The sequence below is a fragment of the Melozone crissalis genome, unplaced genomic scaffold (genome assembly GCF_028551555.1).
Source record: "Melozone crissalis strain CALT ecotype California unplaced genomic scaffold, PUWL_Pcris_2 ptg000014l_1, whole genome shotgun sequence".
NCBI lineage: Eukaryota > Metazoa > Chordata > Aves > Passeriformes > Passerellidae > Melozone > Melozone crissalis.
This window is the reverse complement of record NW_026535792.1, coordinates 3,116,395-3,136,260: the sequence shown is the minus strand read 5'-3', so window position 1 is coordinate 3,136,260 and position 19,866 is coordinate 3,116,395. Positions and strand designations below refer to the sequence as shown.

At 38.4% G+C, this 19,866-nt stretch overlaps 1 protein-coding gene across 3 annotated transcripts in view; it reads left to right on the top strand.

The window, feature by feature from the left end:
* Positions 1 to 19,246, top strand: part of ASB7 (ankyrin repeat and SOCS box containing 7) — a 30,535-nt gene extending 11,289 nt beyond the window's left edge. For 2 of the 3 annotated variants that reach the window (XM_054272890.1, XM_054272891.1), the window contains 2 exons: positions 5,832 to 6,437; positions 15,581 to 19,246. In XM_054272890.1, coding sequence (XP_054128865.1) covers positions 5,832 to 6,437; positions 15,581 to 15,720 — 746 coding nt within the window. In that variant the 3' untranslated portion in view covers positions 15,721 to 19,246. Of the gene's footprint in view, positions 1 to 5,831; positions 6,438 to 8,702; positions 8,791 to 15,580 lie in introns of those variants that run through there. The other variant, XM_054272892.1, reaches the window with a different exon arrangement.
* Positions 19,247 to 19,866: the final 620 nt, after the last annotated feature.

The window sequence follows — 19,866 nt, the reverse complement described above, 5'->3', positions numbered from 1 at the left end:
GTGAGTTTTGTTGATTTAAGTGGTACTCATGTGGGTGATGATTATTATGCCTCAGGTGGTACAGTCAGAATTTCTCAGTGCTTTATCATCTTCCAAGGCCACCTGAAGCTTTAGAAAGGGATCATCCTAATCTTTTAAAGTGGTGCTGGAGAGGAAATCAGTAGATGTTCTCCATGTTCTGATCAGTGCTCTTGAAGAACAGCATCCTCTATTCTGGCACTGTTCTTACCAAATGAATGATGAGGTGTTCAGCCCCAAGGAAACTGAAATGATCTCTCTGATGCTTTGTGTATCTGAGCATATGGACCCCTTGTGTCTGTCACTGGGTTTGTCAGCTTATGGATCATCCTGGAAGTGGGGTGGCATTAACAGGCTGTGGTGATGGCACAATCAGTGATTTGTTCCTTAAGACCAGTGGTGAGACACAGCCTGAGCAACTGGACTCTGTGGATGCACCTACTACAGATTGTAACCACATAGAAAGGGCAAACCCTTGTGGCCTTCTTGGAAGGGGAAAAAAAAATTATTTCTATATAGTATATAACTTTAAATTCTACTTTTTAAAAGTAATTTATGCAGATAATCTCAAACCTTCAAAAGTTTGAGGCTTTAAGTCACATACATTGCTTTTAACTTTTTATCTGCAAGTTTAAAGATGATAAAAAACCCCCAATGCCTTCTGTATTCCTATGTATTTTCATTTTATAGGTTTTCATAATACAGAGCTGCTGATGCAGCTGTTTGTTTTTATTTTTGTTGTTACTCTTTCCCATACAAAGTAGCGGCTGAATGTGATGCCTCATGAAAACTGCCAGTAATGAAACACCTTTGTCCTGAGGCAGCTTGGAGTTGAATCACTAGGATGAGAAAGTTGAGTAACAAATAGTGTGAGGTTTAGTCATCCACAGCAGCTTCCCTGCAGCTGAGCCTCGCTCCCCAAAATTGGCACTGCCTGCTGCCTTGCCTCGTTTACCCTCAAAACAGGCACAAAAATAATGAGTATTTATCACATAATAATGTCACAAATGAGTTATTAAGCAGCAAGTGAGTTGACTCTCACAAGCTGAGTTAATCATGCCACCCTCATTAGGCAGAGGTTTGTGTCTACCTTTGCTCACGTGGTCTCTGCTTTTCTCCCTCTGGAGTGGATTGCTTTGCTGCTGGTGTTTAATCCCTGTGGAACAAAAAAAAGATACTGGGGTGAAGGAAAAAGTCCTTTTCTGTTATAAAATAGAGAGTATTGAACTATATATTGGTGGTAAATTGACAGTGAGAGGGAGCCTGTGGAGTTCTGGGGAAAGAGGGAGCTGAGATGGGAAGGAAGGGGTGGCTGGTGGTGGTTGTGGCTGTCTGGAGGGTGATGGAGCTGAGCAGAGCTGGGAATATTTTCATGGGGAAAATAGGAGTGGGAAAAGCACAGTGGGCTGTTGCTGAGGGTAGAGTGCTGTGCTTCAGATCTGAGATGCTGCAAGGCTCCCAGCACTCCCAGCATAGCCTGCTAGTGGGATGGAGGGTGAGTTGGGCTAATAAAGGCTGAGAGGGAATCTGGTCACTGACCTGGAAATAAAAAGTAGATTCTTATGGGAGTCATGACCTGTCCGCCTCCTGCTTTTGCTTTTTCTCTTCCATCATTGGTCACCAGCAAAGAAAAGAGCCAGAGGACAGTGTTGTGCATGCAGATTGGCTGTTTGAGTGGAGGTGGTGGAACAGCAGGAAGCTTTTTATTATCTGCTGAGGAAGGAGACACAGATAGATGGGGAAAATGCAGAAAAAACAGTCCAGACTAAAGGATGAAGCCAGCAGAAATACCAACTAGATACAGAGGGGATAAGTCAGATAACAAATATTATTTAGCAACTGGTGAAATGCAGAAAGTTCATCACAACCATGGAGAAACTTAGTTTTCATAAGAAGTAGTGAATTTGATTTTCTTAGTGTATTTGTCTCACTTTATTAAAATGAATATTCTATGAAGCCATTTCTTCCAACCCATAAAACGGTCCAGAGTCACAAAGCAACACCAAAACAGAGAGTGTAGTTTTTAGTAATCTTTAGTAATCTAGTAAAACAAGCCTGTTTTCCCTTTAGTGTACTTTGTAAATTTTTAATATGACATACAGAGACAGACAATCCAACACTGGACGAGAAATATGTTTTATTAATTTCCAACCACTACTATTAATGTTACAACAAGCTAAAATCTTGAAAGTGTCCAGTTAGCTGTCCCTTGGTGATACCTTTGACTGAGCACTTTCTGGTTTTTCATATTAAAATGAAGAAATAATTCACTGAAGCTCCTAGATATGAAATAGTAAGAGAAAGTAGCCAAGCAGCCCTATAATTTATTTTTAGTCTTGGCTTCAAGGTATCTAAATTTTAGTAAGGTCAAGCAGAATCTGGGAGCATCTAGAGAATGCCAAATGCTCACCCCCCTCTAAGCTCCTAAAGTGTTTCTGTCTCTGAACAGTAATGCTTTCCTGGACATCTCTGTATCAATGTTATCTTAGGAAATTCAAAACAGAAGCTGCATGTAGCCATGCTTCTAAACCTTGTGGTCAGAATTAAGCCCTAGCTGAGGGAAATAAGCTTGAAATAATAGAAGTACTCCATGAAGCCAGAAGCATTGCTTAAGCATTGCTTTCTTGGCTTCCAAATTACTGTGATAGAGTGACCTAAGGAAGGTGTCAAAGAAAAAGGAAAACTGTCCCACTGAGCTGTAAATTGAAACTCTGAAATATGAGTCTTTTATCTATCAATCTTTATATCCTCTAGATTGCAGTATTAGAAAGAGTTTTATTAACAGTGGACTTTAAATAACTATTTAATATCTAGTTTATGTGCCCAATTTACACATGAAATAAAATAATCTCAGTATCATTCAATGCTACAGATTTTCTATCTGGAGTGAGCTTGATTGCAGTAATTGGTACCCTTGATAAGCTGTTCAAGTTTTGTCCCATTGTATTTTGCCTTATATTTAAGACATTGGATGTGACCAAATGCAGTTGTTCATGTTTCTATAATCTGCTCTCCCCATATGAGTGGGAAGCTTGGAATGAAAGAAATGTTTGGCAGTCAGGATGGAGATGAGATAGAGAACTACTGGCAGGTGCTGGCTTGATCCTTTTCTAGCTAAAACTACTAGGTAGTTTTTACCCCTCTGCAGATTCTAAAAGGTTATCTGAGAGTCATTCCCAATTCATTTTTACCTTGCTCATGTTCCAGGGGAAGAGAATTGCTTTACATGATACTGAAAATTTTAGAAAAATCAGGCAGTAGCCCCATAGCAGCACAAGTTCTTTAGGCAGCATCAGCTTTGGGGTGTTACTTTTACTGAGACAGGGACTGAGTGGATGGAATTGGTTTGCAACTTCACGCAGGTCCAGCCTCTGCTAAAAGCTCCCGTGAAATTCGGGAGTTTTCCAGGAGGTGGCAGCAGGACATTGGTGGAATAGCAGCAGACCTTTCGATCCTGTTAAAATTGTTTCTCTAATCCAGAGGCTGACTGTTGGCTCACTAGAAATCCATAATCTTAATGGGAATTACAGTATATTTTCACGAGGTTTTTCTAAGGGGTTTGTTATGGAAAGGTTGGTTGTTTGTGTTGCTTGGTAGCCCAGCTCTGAGGCTTTTTTTCCTACCCTTCTTAAGAAACTTCTCTTACATGACTTAGTAATTTTTGGGTTCACTTTAGTGGTCCAAAGCAATGACATTTTGGGAGTAAAGAAGGTGTGGAAAGGTACTTAAAACTGTAGGTAAAAGGCATCCTTGTGTTGCAAGGAAATTGTTTGGTTTGGATTACAACAACAAGTATAGAAGTGCATATAGGTGCAGATATAAAAGTTGGGCCATATCTGCTTGAATTTGGAAATGGCACTGATTAAACAGGCTTTGGCAATGACCTGCACCTCATCTGGGGGTAGAAATGATGCCTTGCATGCCTTATGCAATGTGGGAGAGAAAAGGTACAACTGAAACATTATTTCTTTTAAAAATAGTTTTTGGTGGAAGACAGCTCTGCGTGCTGCTGTCTCCTTTCCATCATGTCCCTCTTTGTCCTCAGTTCTGCCCCTCAGATTGTACCATCCCTCTGCTTGTTCTCATGCCTGTTACCCCCTTTATTTATCACCACTCAGAAGTCAATGTAGAATAGTCTGAGCTATTGTGAATAAAGATACCTTGGGAGCAGCACCACTTTGAAATCTTATCTTTGTGTGGGTTGTGCTGATTCTTTGCTGCATTTTGGACGTGATCACAGTGCAGGTTAAGAACACCCATTCAGTCACTGGCTGCATTTTCCTGCTGAGCTCTGGGTACTGCATTCATTCCTTTAGTTCAGGTTAGTGTGACTTTTCAGAGCACTGAGACTTCTGCTTTTCATGGGAGATTAGGAAAGCTGTCATTAGCAAGGAACTAAACTTTCCTTAACATATCCCTTATTTCTATGTTTATTCCTGTTCTGTGCACTAGAGGCAGTTCTCACAACTTATTTCTCTGTGTAGCCAGGCTGAATTCATTTTTTTGTTGTTTTTTTTTTTTTTTTTTTTTTTTGTTTTGGTTTTTTTTTTGTTAGTTTGCTTCCTTCCTCTCCATCTTCTCTTTCAATTTAGAAATATCCTTAAAGTTGCTGGATCATCTTTGCAGCTGTATTCTCTACTCCTTCCTTCCAGTCTTTTCATTTTGGTATAATATCTGCTTGGTGTTATCTGGATATGATCACAGTGGGTTGGGAAGCTTTTTCCTGTTTTGTGTTTGCACCTTTGTGTGTTCAGGTGTGTTCAGTCTAGGGTAGCCTGCAATTAATATTGTGTTTTGAACTTAGAGCAGGTCTTCTGGTGCAGATGGTATCTAACTGAGGTTGGGAAAATGTTCAGATTTCCACAGTGTAGTTTGTGCTTTTAGTGTCCAACAGCAGCACCCATGGATGGTGGAAGGAGAAACTTCAAAGCCTGGCTTGTTCTCTAGCTGAGAAATGGCACCTTGCCTTGGGTAATTAATTAGTCACTTGTATAACAAGTTTGGGTGTCCTGAGGAAATTAGGTAAATTGATTGGATTATTTTAATTTTTAAATTAATAAATCAGTCTGAGTGTTTGTGCTGTGTGAAGAGGAAATAAATCTGTAATTACCTGTACTCTGCACTAACAGCTTATCTGACTCCTTTCAGAAGTGGGTTTTTACATTCTTGAACTCTTGTGAAACTATAAATTCAGAACAGGTTCTAAACAGTTTCATCATCTATAAAAAGAGACTTTATCAAGATAATATAAAATAACATATATCCTACATGCTTTGGAAATCCTGCAGACCACAGAGAAACATTTTACCTAATACAGCATTACACCCTAAAAACAATACAATGCTGCCAGACCACAAAACATCCGCAATTTGGGACAGCAGATGTTTCTACACATGCTTCTTTTTAAGACCAAGAAGCAACACAAGGGAAAATAAAAAGTTGAACATTGAGAAAGAAATGTAATATTGTAGAGCTGGGGGAAAACTGGATGGACAGAAAAATTTGAGTAATTAGTAATTAATTCCTGAGAGTGCTAGGAAGATGTGGAAAAGTATTTGTCAAATGGAAACATATGTATGAGAAAAAATTGTATTTAAGAACGAGTTACAAAAAAAAATTTTTTTATAACTTTGTCTTAAAAATAGCATGTTCATGAAAGCAAGAATTAGTTTGAAGTACAAAAAATCCTGTCATGCTATGTCTGGAAAGACTAGCAATTACCGTTTGAATTTATTTTTTTAATTTTTTTTTTTTCCCAGCACCGGATTACCATAACGCCTTCTAATTATTTTTAAATTTTATTTTAACTTCAGCTGATCCCACAGTCAAGGACTTAATTGGAGGCTTCACTGCCCTGCATTACGCAGCCATGCACGGCCGGGCGAGGATCGCGCGCCTGATGCTGGAATCCGACTACAGGAGTGACATTATTAACGCCAAGAGCAACGACGGCTGGACTCCCCTGCACGTCGCTGCTCACTACGGCAGGGACTCCTTTGTCAGGCTCCTGCTGGAGTTCAAGGCTGAGGTTGATCCGCTCAGTGATAAAGGTACTACACCACTCCAGCTGGCCATTATCCGGGAGAGGTCAAGCTGTGTGAAAATCCTCCTGGACCACAATGCCAACATCGACATTCAGAACGGTTTCCTGTTGCGATACGCTGTGATCAAAAGCAATCACTCGTACTGCCGAATGTTCCTCCAGAGAGGGGCCGATACAAACTTGGGGCGCTTGGAAGATGGACAGACACCCTTGCACTTGTCTGCTCTTAGAGATGATGTGCTTTGTGCACAAATGTTGTATAATTACGGAGCAGACACTAACACAAGGAACTATGAAGGACAGACCCCACTGGCTGTTTCAATAAGTATTTCTGGAAGTAGCCGACCCTGTCTGGATTTCTTACAAGAAGTGACAAGTATGTATGTAAGAGAAGTTAATCACAGGACACAATGTCCTCTAAAAGCCTTCTTTGAATTTAGCCCCCAGGAAAAAAAAAGCTTCCTCTCTGCCCCTTTATGCTATTTAAATGCAGTAGAAAATTTCTGGGAAGGTGAAGGGATTGTGATACTGGGAAACTCTTACTTGTCAAAGGAGCTAATGTTAAGTGTACTTCATTTAAATTAGTTTTGTTTAAATATCTACGGGAAGCATTCATTTTAAAAGAGTGAACTGTAAAATCTCATTTTATTTCTGGCCTTAGCACGTAAGACTTTTGAGTTTGGTTTTGTTGTTTGTTTAGGGGTTTTTTAGTGTCTTTTGTTTTGCTTTTTTATTGCCACGCAAATCCTCGGCAGTTGATGGCTTTTTCATCTGCACTACAACTAGGGCAGAAGAGAGCTTTGGCTGCTTTGTGTTCTCCCACATTCCCTCCTTCCCTCCCTTAAACCAGACAAAAAAATGCCACAGTTCATTCCTGCAACTTGAAGGGATTTCATGTGCTGTGTAGCTTTGATTTGATTTTGTTGATGTCTTTGAAATACGAGAGATTTTAATTCATCGTGACTTCTGATATTTAGAAATAGTATTAGGCTCCGAATTTCCGGATCGCTTTTGATTCCCGGTTTTTGGTGCACTAGATCTACTGAAAGTTTTCCTCTCTCAGCATGGAGTGCTGTACTAATGTTTCATAGTCATAGTATTTCCTAAAGCATATAGGAATTGCTGATAAGCATTTGGCAGCGTTTGCCAATGCAAATATGTTAAGATGGCCTGGCAAATTATCATCCATCTAGAATGATCTCTGCACTACAGAAGATCTGGTGTTTCAGATATCCTTTTTTTGTCCCCTACAGCTCCTTTTATTTTTTGAATGTGGTAATTTTTTAATGAGAATTAGATAACCTATATATTCTGTAAAGAAACTGAAAGTCAGTGTGGGCTGGAAGTGAATCAGCTGAGATCTGTTGTCAGTAGCTGACACAAGTAAGCATTTGGAATTTCCTTTTTTTTCCTATAATGATTTGTGGTGTTGTTTTTGTTCATATCTGAAATTGAAAGGGAATTTCAGGAAAGGTGGAAGTTGGTAATAAGATATACAAGCAATTAAGCAATTTTGGTTTAATTTGCCTGCCCCTTCTCATTTAAACACATTTCTTTCTGGTTTCCTTTTTGGAAGCCTCTCACTATATAGTTGCAGTGTCAGGGATTTTAGGGATTTTAGGAGATGATATAATATCCAGACTTGCAGTGTTTCAGTCTCAGGATGTATCAGTAAGCATGAAAGCTTAGGCTGCTCCCGTGTTTCCTCAGTGTCTAAAGACCAAAGGAAACAGGTACTGTAACTTTCAGCTTGCAGATTCCATACCTTAAGGGTTTAATGTTAAGTGAGAAGTAAATTCTGCTACAAAAAAAAGTAGCTTTAATTTGTGTTGGAGCTGTCCCAGTTCTGTGCTGTTGGAGGGAGAAGTGGGAAAGCAGTGCTGACAAAAACAGCTCTCTGCTTCTGAGCAAAATAATTATCAATATATGTTTACAAACCACTGTAAACAAACTCTGCTGCCCTTTTTGTAAATATCCAAACACTGTCTTCCCTGCTTTTCATGAATAATTACTTTAATAAGATGCTGTATAAGAGATGAGATGGATAAAGAGCAAGCTGGCATTTTGGTAGTGGAGCTCCCGGTTAAGTCTGACTGTACAGGGAATTGTTGAGATCTCATGCTGTAGTACTTTGGGAAAGAATCTTGTTTGGGAGTCTACTGCAATATGTATTTTCTAGATAAAAAAAATTTACAAATTTTTTTGACAATTCTTCTGTTGGAATTCTTCCTGAAACTCTTCTGAGGTTGGCAACAGTGCCTTGTTCGTGGGGCTTAACGGGAATTTCAGTTTATTTGAATCTTATACTAAGTGATTGATATAGAAATCCATAGCTGTAAGTTTTATATCTGCATCTGAAGTTTTGAAGAGTATATTTGCTAGTAAAACAGGAAATAGTTTATATTTTTACAGTAGATTAACATTTTTAAGGCTAAAGATTAATAGATATTAAATACCAAAGTTATCAAACTGATCTGTGTCTTCAAGTGAAAGCAGTTGCATGCTGCATATAAATGGGATACTGTTTAGTAGTCTACATGTAAGCTGTGAGTAGCTATTTTTTTTAGTACTTGGAAAACGTATTTGTGCAGTTTCAGTTTCTCAGAAAACATCATTTGTGAATTTCTTTTTGTTTTGGTAGGTATTGTAATCGGTAATAATGGCAGCCTTTAGCCCAGGTCCCCGGTTGGGAATAACAGGCAAGAAACCAAGCTCTCAGAAATACTCAGTATTGGCCCTGAGAGTCTGCAAGAAGATATTGGATTTTGGGGGTTGACCCTGAAGGTCTGATATTCTTCCTGGTTACAGGTAGAGATTCCTTTGCTCCTAGAATAATTCCAAGAGGAAGTTATTCTATAGTTGTGTTTCATTATTTAAACACAAAGCTGGAAGTTAGGAACAACAGAGTTTTTGACCATGAGTCTGCTGTTGACTTGGTGTTCAGACTTGTGTGTTTTTCTTTTTCCCCTCTCTCTTTTTTACAATACAAAAATAAGCAAAGTCTTCCTCAGAAAAAAAATGAGGACGAAAACTGCTCAATGATTTTAGTAATCACCTTCCTTCTCCTTATCTGTATTACACTTTCCTATTTCAAAAAGCATTTATTGGCAGCCACCATAGTACCTAAGATCATTTGATAAAGAGTTGGTTTAGAGCAGTGTAAATGTTTCCATTTTCACATGGTCTGAACCTGCCTCTTCAGGAGTGTTAATGTGATAAGCCTGGAATGCACTAATGCAAATCAAAGTAGAGAAATTAAAGTATATAGAAAAACAGAGATACATTGAGACTATTATTGGTAGTGTACATATTTATAAAATTAGTGTGCAATCACAGTCCTGGATGAAATTATTTATTTTGAAGTTGAATGGGGTTTGAGAATATTAGAACTTAGAAAACGAATGTGGGAGGTAGAAAAAATGCAAGTGTTAGAAAAATATGTAAGGGCTTAAATAAACCTCAAGATATTAGGAATTTCAATTAGGATCTTTAAATAAGGGAATTTTACAAAGGCCTGGAAACTTCCCCCTGCCCATAGTCCCCCTTTAACTGAATTTGTGTTCAGCTCAGGAGCAGGAGGGGCTGTGAGGAGCTGCTGGTCTGTGTCGAGGCAGAGCTCAGGAAATGGTCTGGCCAGAGCAGTGTGCTGTGGCTGGTGTGGAAACAGGTACCAAAGAACCCAGTTCAGTTCTGGAACAGCATCTAAAGGTCACCCAGTGAATTTAACTGCAAATGTTTCAGCTGCATTCCTTTTCTGATTTTTCAAAGGGCAGTTCTTTGGCTTTGGCCGGAGAGTGTAATTTTGTGTTTAAATTTATACAGCACTGTAAATATACAGAGTAACTGAGACAGAAGTTCTGTTAAGGAAATCCTTAATCCTGTACATCCTTTGTCTCTATCCCTTGGCTAAATCAAGATAACTTTTCACTAGAATTTTATTTTTTAATTGGAAGAAGATTTTTAAAACTTTCTCTCTGCATAGTTTTAACTTTTATAAATACAGAAGTGTCATAGTGAATTAAGTAGATTTCTACATATTTTATTTAATGGATAATTGCAAAGGAAATGGTGTTTTTATGTTTGTAATAACAGCAGATCTTTACTGGAATCTCAGCTTTTACTTGTTTCCTTGGGTGCTGCTGGAAATCTTGCAGTGATGATTGAGGTCTGCTTTGTCATCCAGTTACACAGGGAACTGGGATAAGGGGATTATTTTTTAATTTTCTGCTCTATAGTTGACTATATTAAGTAGTTGAATCATATTGTGTAGGCATATAAGTTATTTACTTTGAAGGAATTTTTTAAGAGGCCTTCATAAAAAAATATTGAAGGCTATTTTTATATGTGGCACTTAAGGTACAGCCATTTGTACACCTATGCTCTACTCTGCAAAAATAATTTTCAACTAGCAAAACAATGCATCTTAAGCCTGTCTTGATTTTCAGAGCACTTTACTTACAGTCTCCTAAAAATAGATAAACATTATGGTGTTGAAATTCTTAGCTGCATTTCCATAGCAATTTCAGTGGGACTGAATTTACAGAGATATCACAAATTTTTTTAAAAAATACCTTTGCAAGCATATTTAAATCTTAATTTCTTTGCCAAATACACCTGTTAAGTATAACATTGAGCCTTACTGATATTCTGCTTTTTCAAATAGCATTTTTCAGTCCAAAATAGTACAGAATTTCTGTGCCAGATAGACTGAAATTTAATAGACATCTAAAGCTCATTGTGGGGAATTATTTTTCAGAGACCAATGAAAACATATGTCAGGCTCAGACATTCTAGCAGAGACATACTGAACACAAAATTAAATTAGAACTTTTAAAATAGCTTCCATGATAGCCAGTTAAAAAGCTCTCCATGTCCTGTCGAGCTGGAGGAATTTGTTCACGCTCTCAATGCACACTCTGAATTCTACACTCATCCCTGCCTGTCTGATATTTATATTTTAGACCTGTAGATTTTTGGTGTTAGCTTTTTCTGATGTTTTGAATGCTGGCGGTTATTGCAATAATCTCCAGTTCTTCTGCAGTTGTTTTATACAGAATACAAGCAGTGCATTTCCTTAACTTTACACCTACTGCGCTGAGCAGCCGAGTTCCCCTTGGCTCAGCCTCTGTCACTCCCTAGGTGATCCCAGCCTTTCCCTGTGATCCCATTTTTCTGCATCCTCCCCAGTGTGTTTTCTGGGTGTGAGTTTCCAGTTGATAACTTAAATTATCTTTTTCATTTCCCCCCTTCAAAAAAGCCAACAAATTCAGAACTCAGTTGAATTGCTGGCAGTAGCTGCATTCCCTCACCGTTGTGAAATAAGGGATGGGTGTAAGGGCTTGCTGCAGAAATAAATACTTTTCCTGATATTCTAGAGGAGCTGAGCTGTTGCCAGCATGTATCAGCGTGGTTTCAACCTATTTTGTAAAATGTTTCAGAAGATTTTTATTTTTAAGTTCCCTTTGTAGCTAAAAAGAAATTACCAAATGGTTTCTCGCTACTGTTTTCAGCCTTTCAGAATTCCCAGGAGGGACAAAGGCTCAGTTTGAGAAATACCACTCTAAGGTTTTTTAGAGAGATGCATTAATATTGTAGAGAAAACTGTGGGCGGCTTCTGAATTATGTCACTGATGTTATTTTTCATTTTTTAATTTCTTCAGAATCAGCCTATCCACTTGAAACCAATGGCACTGATTGTTTGCTTTAAAAGTATTTTTCTTTTAGTAGTTAGAACAATACATCAGAGGGGATCTTCTTGCAGCCTACAATGTATTAATTTCAGTTTTTCCCAAGTTTTCTCTTGGGTAACAGAAAGGTCAGTTCATGATTGTTGCATTGTATTTTTACATGGATTTTTTTGCTCTCCATCTGCAGTGGAGGAAATGGATAGGGATTCCTCTTTTTCCAGCTTTATAGTACTGGATTAAAGTCCTCAAAAAAGAGAGTTGTCAGAGGCATCACAAATATGCCTTGATAGTCCTTAAATATAGACTTACTGGGTGAGTTAGTGTTTTATTTCTTGGGGAGCATTGTCTGCAGAGGGAAGGCACAGGTATAGATGCAGAGCAGTTTTTACAGTGACACAGTTCTTTGGCCAGGTAGAAAATCCTAAATGGAAATTTTGTCTGCCTGTGGGATACAACAGCAAACTCTCAGATACCATACCAGAAAAATCTTGAAACTGTAAAAGGAAAGGAATTGAGTTTTGAATGGAAGTTTAGATTAATTGTAATAATTTGTTGCTGTTAAAACATGGGGTTTTTTTCCTTTGCTCTATCAGCAAAAGCTGATCTTTTAATAATAATTTAAAAGGCTTATTTCATTATTCGAGTAAAAGAATTATTTAAGTGGGAGAAAGCTCAGAAACTTTGTTAGCAGCTGAAGAACTGATTTAGGAAAATGCTTTAATTTTATACGTACTGAAGTCTGCTGCATCTAGATTAGGAAAAAATCAAAAAACAATTCCTTTTGATGTTTTAAGGTCATGCCTTACATTTCTTCTGTTTGGAAGAAGCTTTTCTGTCAGGTTTGGGGATTTCTGCTTTCCCTTCCAGCACAGAGTACAAGCTCTAAAAGGGAAAAGATGAACTGTGTTTCTTTCTCCTGCAATTAATACTTCTAATTTAATTAATTAGTGCTTTAAAGCTTGCAAAATAAATTGCAGCATGTAATGATTTGGTGAACACATGAGCAAATCCAGAATAACAGCAGCAAGGTGGCCCTTCAGGGATGTGCTGGATGTTTTTAAGGTGATCAGTAGTTTTATGTGCCTGTTTTGCATGATAGTGGTAATTAGGCCAATCGTACCTTTCATGTTTGTGGAGGTTTTTGTTTCTTTCTCTTTTAATTCTCTTCCTTTCCAGCTTATTTGCCTAAATAACTTCCCAAACTTGTGCTGCAGGATATAACCAAAGTTGCAACTTCCTAATCGTTTTTAAAGAGAACTTAATTCATCATTTAACTTGTCTTACTTTGCCAAGTTACTAATAACATTTTTCATTTGCCAAACTAAGGTTCACTGACATCGGGCCGTAATCCTTTATTTTTTTTTCTTTTTCATTCAGATGCAACCAAGAATGAGTAAGTGTTCCAGACACCGTTTCTAATAAATCACAAATGCATTAATAACCCTGGAATTTGCAAGGCGTGACCTAAGACACCAGCAGCCACTAGATGTAGCAACTGGTGCTTAACACTGGAAATGTCCATTGTTAACACATTCCCAGGAAATATTTTTTAGGCTTATCAGGGGAAAATGTCATACATTTGATAATCAGGTCTTTTTGAATTAACTGATGACCAATTTCTTCTGGGTATTTTAAGTCGTCTGTTCTTTTATGTTCTCAAAACCCACGTAGGATGTTAATTAAAAGGCATTTATTTCTGAAACCAGAAATCAGTGTCTCATAGCTGATTTATTGTGTACTCTGCTACAGAAAATACACAAAGTCCTCTAGTCCTTTATCATTTCTAAAGCTGCTGTTTGCAGTCAACTTTTGCTTTCTGAACCCTGTTTTAAAGCATCAGAACTATTTCTTTATCACCATTAAGATTGCTTGGTTTCTTACCAAAATAACTTTCCTTTCCCTGAAGTTTGAGCATTCTGCTGTTGTCTGAGTTGCCTAAATTCTTTCCTTCAGGTGGAAAAAAATTTGCCAAGAAGAAACCACTGGTGGATAAAGTAACTATTGGTCTGTGTTCTAAGTAATGGATGAAGGATTTAACTAAAAATAAATTGACATTTAGGTGGTGATAAGTATAATAAAAGTATTTTCAACTTACTTAAAGGAAACTCAAAATTTTCATGTTTTTTTAATTTCAAACCTAATTTCTTTAAAAGCAGACTGAGACTATTTTCATGCATTACTTCTGCTGGCTTGCCCTGGATAATTTTAGTGCTTAAGATAAATCCCAGTGTCTAAAAATCCCTACCTGTCTGTCAGCCCATTTCTATAGATACCAACAGAAGCACCTACATTGTTCAGGGTGCTGAGTATTTTGAATTTTACATTCATCAGGTCCCGTAACCAAGTCTTGGCTTGAAGGGGAAAAAAAATTTAAGAAAAAGAGGCTTGCACAGTTAAGTTGATGATCAAAATATTGATTAGCACAGCTTTGATGTGTTACTGGAATAACTCCAAAGAAGCTGCAGCAGAATGAGGAAAAAGCACAAAGGCAGGCAGATTGTTCAGAGGTTTGGAGTGGTTCCCATGGTGGGGGTTGTTAGCTGCAGTTTTCAGCTTTGGGAAGAGGTACCAAGCAGGAGTGGAGGATGGAGGTTTATATAAAGGTATGTAAAACCATGACTGGCGTGGGAACAATTATTCATTATTTTCCTTGTAACTCAAAGAATGGCAGGCATGCAACAAAGCCATCAGGAAGCAGATCTAAAATAAATAAAATTACTTTGCAGTTTTCCAGCCAACGCCTAATTATATTGTGAAATTTGTTGCCACAGGATGTTTTGGATACTGAAAGTATGAATGGGTTCAAAAAACACTAGACAGATTTACAAAGGGCAAGCTATTCACAGCTATTAAAGACATAGATCTGTGTGCAATCTCTGGGCTAGGAAGGCCCAAAGGCAGCAGTGCTGAAGGCTAGAAGAGTTTATTGGGGCAGGATTTCTCAATGTCTGTTGTTCTGCTCTTTTTCTCTTTCTTTCTTCCTTGGGATCCATTGCTGGGTGCATTCAGATACAAGACTTGATTAAATTTTTCGAGATTGTTTTGGATAGAGGGACCAAACCTCAACTTTTTTCAAGGTGTTTGATTTTGAGTAGTTTCCTGGTAAGAATGAGCTTGAAAGAGAATTGATTAGTTTGGAAAATTCTGGACAGGAATGCTGAAGTTTGTATTTGTCCTGGTTTAGGGCGAATTTGGGAGAAGGGACAGCCTAGGACAGTGTGACATCAGTAAAGCTTTTCCTCTGTGGACAGTGGTTAATTCACATTTTCATCTCTTTCTGTTGGATGAGGGTTTGGCTGCATCCAAAGCCTGAAGGCTTTATCTTTTCATTAGAAGGCAAAGAAAACCCCAATCTTTAACTCTGCCACAGCTATCCTGAAATAACTTTTATAAATCCTCACTCTCTAAGGATACTTCCTAGTCCTGTTACAGCTGAACTTAGCAGTTTCTATCTCATTGTTTGAAAGAAAAGCAAGACTGAGGGATTTTCCCCCCAAGGATAGAAAAAAAAAAATCCACAAAAAGTTAAATGGAGCGGTTCTGCTGTTCTGTAATGCATAAGCATATGTTGCCACCTGGTGGGAATCCTCACATGGGTGAAATCACTTTACACTGGCATCAGTACAATTATGTGCATATAAAAATGTTTTTAGGATTCATCCCTTGATTTCATTGAGTTCATTAAAAAGGTTTTAACTTGTGCTTCTCTTGTAATTTTCCCTCTCCCTCTTAGGAAACAGCAAACCCCTGTCATTTTGCAGAGTAAATGATGTCTTAAAATACATTCAAAATGTGATCACTTTATTTTTATGTGTTCCTTTTGTCTTTTCAGGACAGCCCAGAAACTTGCAAGATCTATGCCGAATTAAAATCCGACAGTGTATAGGCCTTCAAAACCTCAAACTGCTTGATGAACTACCCATTGCCAAGGTCATGAAAGACTACTTAAAACACAAATTTGATGATATCTGATATCCATGAAGAGAGGAACTGTGAGCAAGTTTAGTTCTATTCCAGATACTGAAGAGGCTTGTTGCCTTGCACAAAGTATATCCTATGCAAATTCTGATTTTTCTGTGAAGTCAGAAGGCAGGTATACACTTCCTTGGGTTTTTTATACCAGATGCTAGAAGGTCTTAATTTTTGGTTTCTTGGTCCAAGTTTACAAGGTCCAAGCTTTCTATACGATATTGCATTTTAAAAATTGCTGTTGGTTTTCTGTTTGTTTTCACATTATGTGTGCAGACTTGCTGTGGAGATGGAAGGCAGCCCCTCGAGGGAAGTGCTTGGTTTGAGTTGGCATGCTGAGCAATGATGCAAGAACATAAAAGTCTGGAAATCAAGGCACCAGTCCTGCACAAGGATACAGATAGACCTCCAGAACCCTGTTTGTTGGGACCTCTGTCTCTGCCAGGTGTTTGTTTTTGCAGGACAGAGGGAAGAGGGGATAGTTGACATGTCCTTGGGTACTGTATGAATATAATTTGGAAATTGAGGAAAAAAATGCAGTTACCCTGCTCAATTTGAGGGTCTATGGGTCTATACATTGGCTTGTTTTTTGGTTTTTTGGCATTTTTGTTTTCCTAATTACTGTAGTTGGGATGCCCAGAGAATTCAGGCCCTCTTTCCCAACATTCCCTGTTGAATGGGCTGTTTGTAAGTCTGTTTTTACCAGTGACAGTACACTACAGAGAGGCATGGCCTCAGTATTTTTTACATTAACTTAAGAGGAAACAAATTTAGACTTTTTTGAAGCCAATGTATTCTGTTGCTCATGCGGTGCCTCCTGTGCAATAATCTCTCTGATGTATTTTCCCTTGATGTGTGATTCCCCCACTATTCCTCATTTAGGCTCAGTGCATTATTTGTGAGAGCAGGAGCTGCTGCCTCCCTGTAGTGTTGATATGACATTACAGAAATGATGCAGCAGCTCCTGTTCATTATTACTCCCTGAATTTCATGAATGTATAACCTGCTTTATTTCACTTTCAGTTGACATTTTATCTACGGGTTCTCAGCCAAATTGTGTCCAAAAAAAAAAAAAAGGGTAAATTGGCCAAACCCTTTGGTTTTAAAAGCAGTGTTGGGGGTGGGGGTTGTTTTGACTGCTCTGAAATTCAGTTTGTTTCAGGTTAGAGAGTGGGAAGTGCACATAAGTTATTAACCAAGAAGACAAGCCCCACTGACATTGAGAGTTCAAATTTTGCAATTAATCTGAAAGCGGAAACTGAGAGGAGTGCTGAAATCTGGCTACTGAATGTGTCTTTCAAACAAGGTATTAAAAGATCTGTTGCAGAGTTTTGTTTCTGATCATAGGAAAAATTAATTTCTTGATCAAAAGATTGGGCCAAAATGTGCAGTTGTTTCCCTCTTTATTTTCAAGGCATTACAGACTCAGCATAAGGTTCTTGCCAGTGTTCTCTGCTTTTATTTTGGCATCTGCCTGGCTCCAGAAGAGCCCCTCTGATAGTAGGGGTGCTTTTGTAGCAATTGCACCAACCGAAGTGGGAGATGAAAGGAATGATGATGGCTTTTAGTTTCACACTGTCACTTTCAAAATACTTAATGTTAAAAATAGGAAAAGCAAGGTAAGGCAGGTAAACTCATATTATTTAACTCTGCTAGTTCCTTTTAGTATTTGATAAGCCTGGACTGCAGCTCCCTGAGAATGAACCTTATCACTGCCAATGGATGCATGGAACCATGGCAAGCAAGGAGGATTAGCTGTCCCTATTGTGGCTGGCATTGCATCAGGTCTGCAGACAATGAGGGATTTTGGAGATTCATGGCTCCCAGGGTTGGCAATGGGCTGTTGAACCTTTTTATCTCCAGCTTGTACTGGTTCAAGCCCAGCTGCTGGAGCAGTGACCAGGAGTTCACATCTCTGCTGTGTGAGTGAGCAAGTCCAGCCTGACACCCTGCACTGGTTTGTAGAGCTTGTGGTGCTTCCTCCTGGTTGTATCTGTGGAGTAGGGACGAGCTGTGAGCTGGAGTGCATGGCTCAAACCTCTTGGCCCCTGTGGAGGGAAGATCAGCCATTCCAATCTTTGAGCTCTCCAGTGCTGAGACAGGGCAAACTGGCAGGTTTTAACTCAAATCTTCCATTTTCTGACATGAAATCAGGAGTTTAAAACTGTTTTCTTTAAAAAAACAACAAACAGAACAGACTTAGTATTGTTCACTACACTTGTAAGTTGGTCTAAACCAATGTCCTTCCCCAATGGATTTTTACAGTAATATTTTCTAAGGTAATCTAGAGTATATTTTAGTTGCAATCTATATTAAGGCAAATTATTTGTTCTGTCTGTTGCTGTGACTGAAGAAAATTATGAAAGACTTTGTTGGTAACAAGAATGCTATTTAATGAAGAAATGTGTAATTCCATTATTTATTGTTTGAGGTTTGTTTTTTGGTTATTTCTTTTAAGTAACTGACATCTAAAAGGGAACACACATATGTTTCAGGCCAGTAAAAAGCCTTTCTTTTAAATTAATTTTCATCCTCTCCTCTCCCCAGGGTGGAGGGAAGCCCTCACCCTTTTTTGCAATGCTAAGCCATCTCTTGTAGCTGGTTTCTCACCTTAATTCTTGCAAAGCACACAGCACATGTGGGTCTGAACCTACTGAAAGTCCTGTGACTATCTCTGGTTATCCATGTGCTCAAGTGCAGATAAAGTGGGATTATTCATTGATAATCCTACCCAAATTTCAATAAGGGGGAATTTGGTTGTTTTTTTTATTTTTTTCAATATTGTGCACAAATACTTTGAAGAACAAACTGACTTTTGTTTTTCATTTGGACTAGAATGTGGAAGGAGAAGTGCATAATAGAGACTTGTGATGTAGCCTCGTTCCGTTACCTTAAAATTCACGGTTGAACACTTTTAATAAACCTTAAAAAATTGGCAAACACACCAAAGAATCAATATGAGTAAAAGACTCTGATCATTAACAAACTGCAAACCTCATCCTTTAAAACAAAGCAGAAAGTTTTTGTAAATATTTATGTTTATAAATGTACAGCAGAGTAAGAGTGTTTTTTAGATTATTTAATTACCATATTTCTAAACTATTTACATTATAGACAATACTTGTTAGTTTGAAAAGCTCGAGTGGGTTTGTTTTGTTTTGGGTTTGTTTTTTTTTTTTTTTTTTTTTTTTTTTTTAATTCACTATCACTCATGCTTGGAATAACTCTGGCTTCCTTGGGATAGCGTGGAAAATTCGTTTTTCTGGCTCTGGTTGGCAATCATAGGAGAACACATCTGGACAAACTCTTCAGATAAATACCCAGAGGCAAAAGAAAAGATATGGCATCTTTACCAGGATGGGCTGGTTTGGAGGAAAAAACCTGTCCACAAGTGCAGCTTCCATGCAATGCTGTGTTACCAATACCATCATGTATTTTGTTCTTCCTTTGCAATGTAAGTTTTTGCTTTGGGTCAATTTGAATTTAAAAAAAAAGAAAAGAAAAAAAAAAAAGAAAAGAAAAAAGTTAAACCTGGTTAAAACCTATTTTTGGTTTATGTTCTGTTTATTTCTAATGTAATGTTTTAATAACATAATACCACTTTACACATTTTCTCTTCATGTTTGTCTGTCTCTTCTGCTCCTGTTCCCTTCTCTGGGGTACATGCTTCTGTAATGCATTTGGGACTCAAAATAACCCCACAAATGGGAGTTCAGATGTCTCATGAGTTGTAATGTGATTTTTTTTACCAGTAAATATGGACAAAACCCTCATAGAATATTTTGGGATGGAAGGGACCTTAAAGCTAATCCAGTCCCACCCCTGCCATGGGCAGGAACACCTTCCCCTGTCCCAGGGGGCTCCAAGCCCTGCCCAGCCTGGCCTTGGACACTTCCAGGGATCCAGGGGCAGCCACAGCTGCTCTGGGCACCTGTGCCAGGGCCTGCCCACCCTCCCAGTGAAACAAAACTCACCCTAGAGCTGGGCCTTGGAAGGGGGAACAAACTGCTCCTCAAGTGTGAGTGGTTGGGTTTTCCCTGCTCAGATACCAGCGCTGCCACTTCAGGCTTTTCTGACAGGTTCACCTTTTCTCCTCAAGCTCATGCACTGACCAAGATACAAAAATGACCAAACAGAGGCTGCATTTTA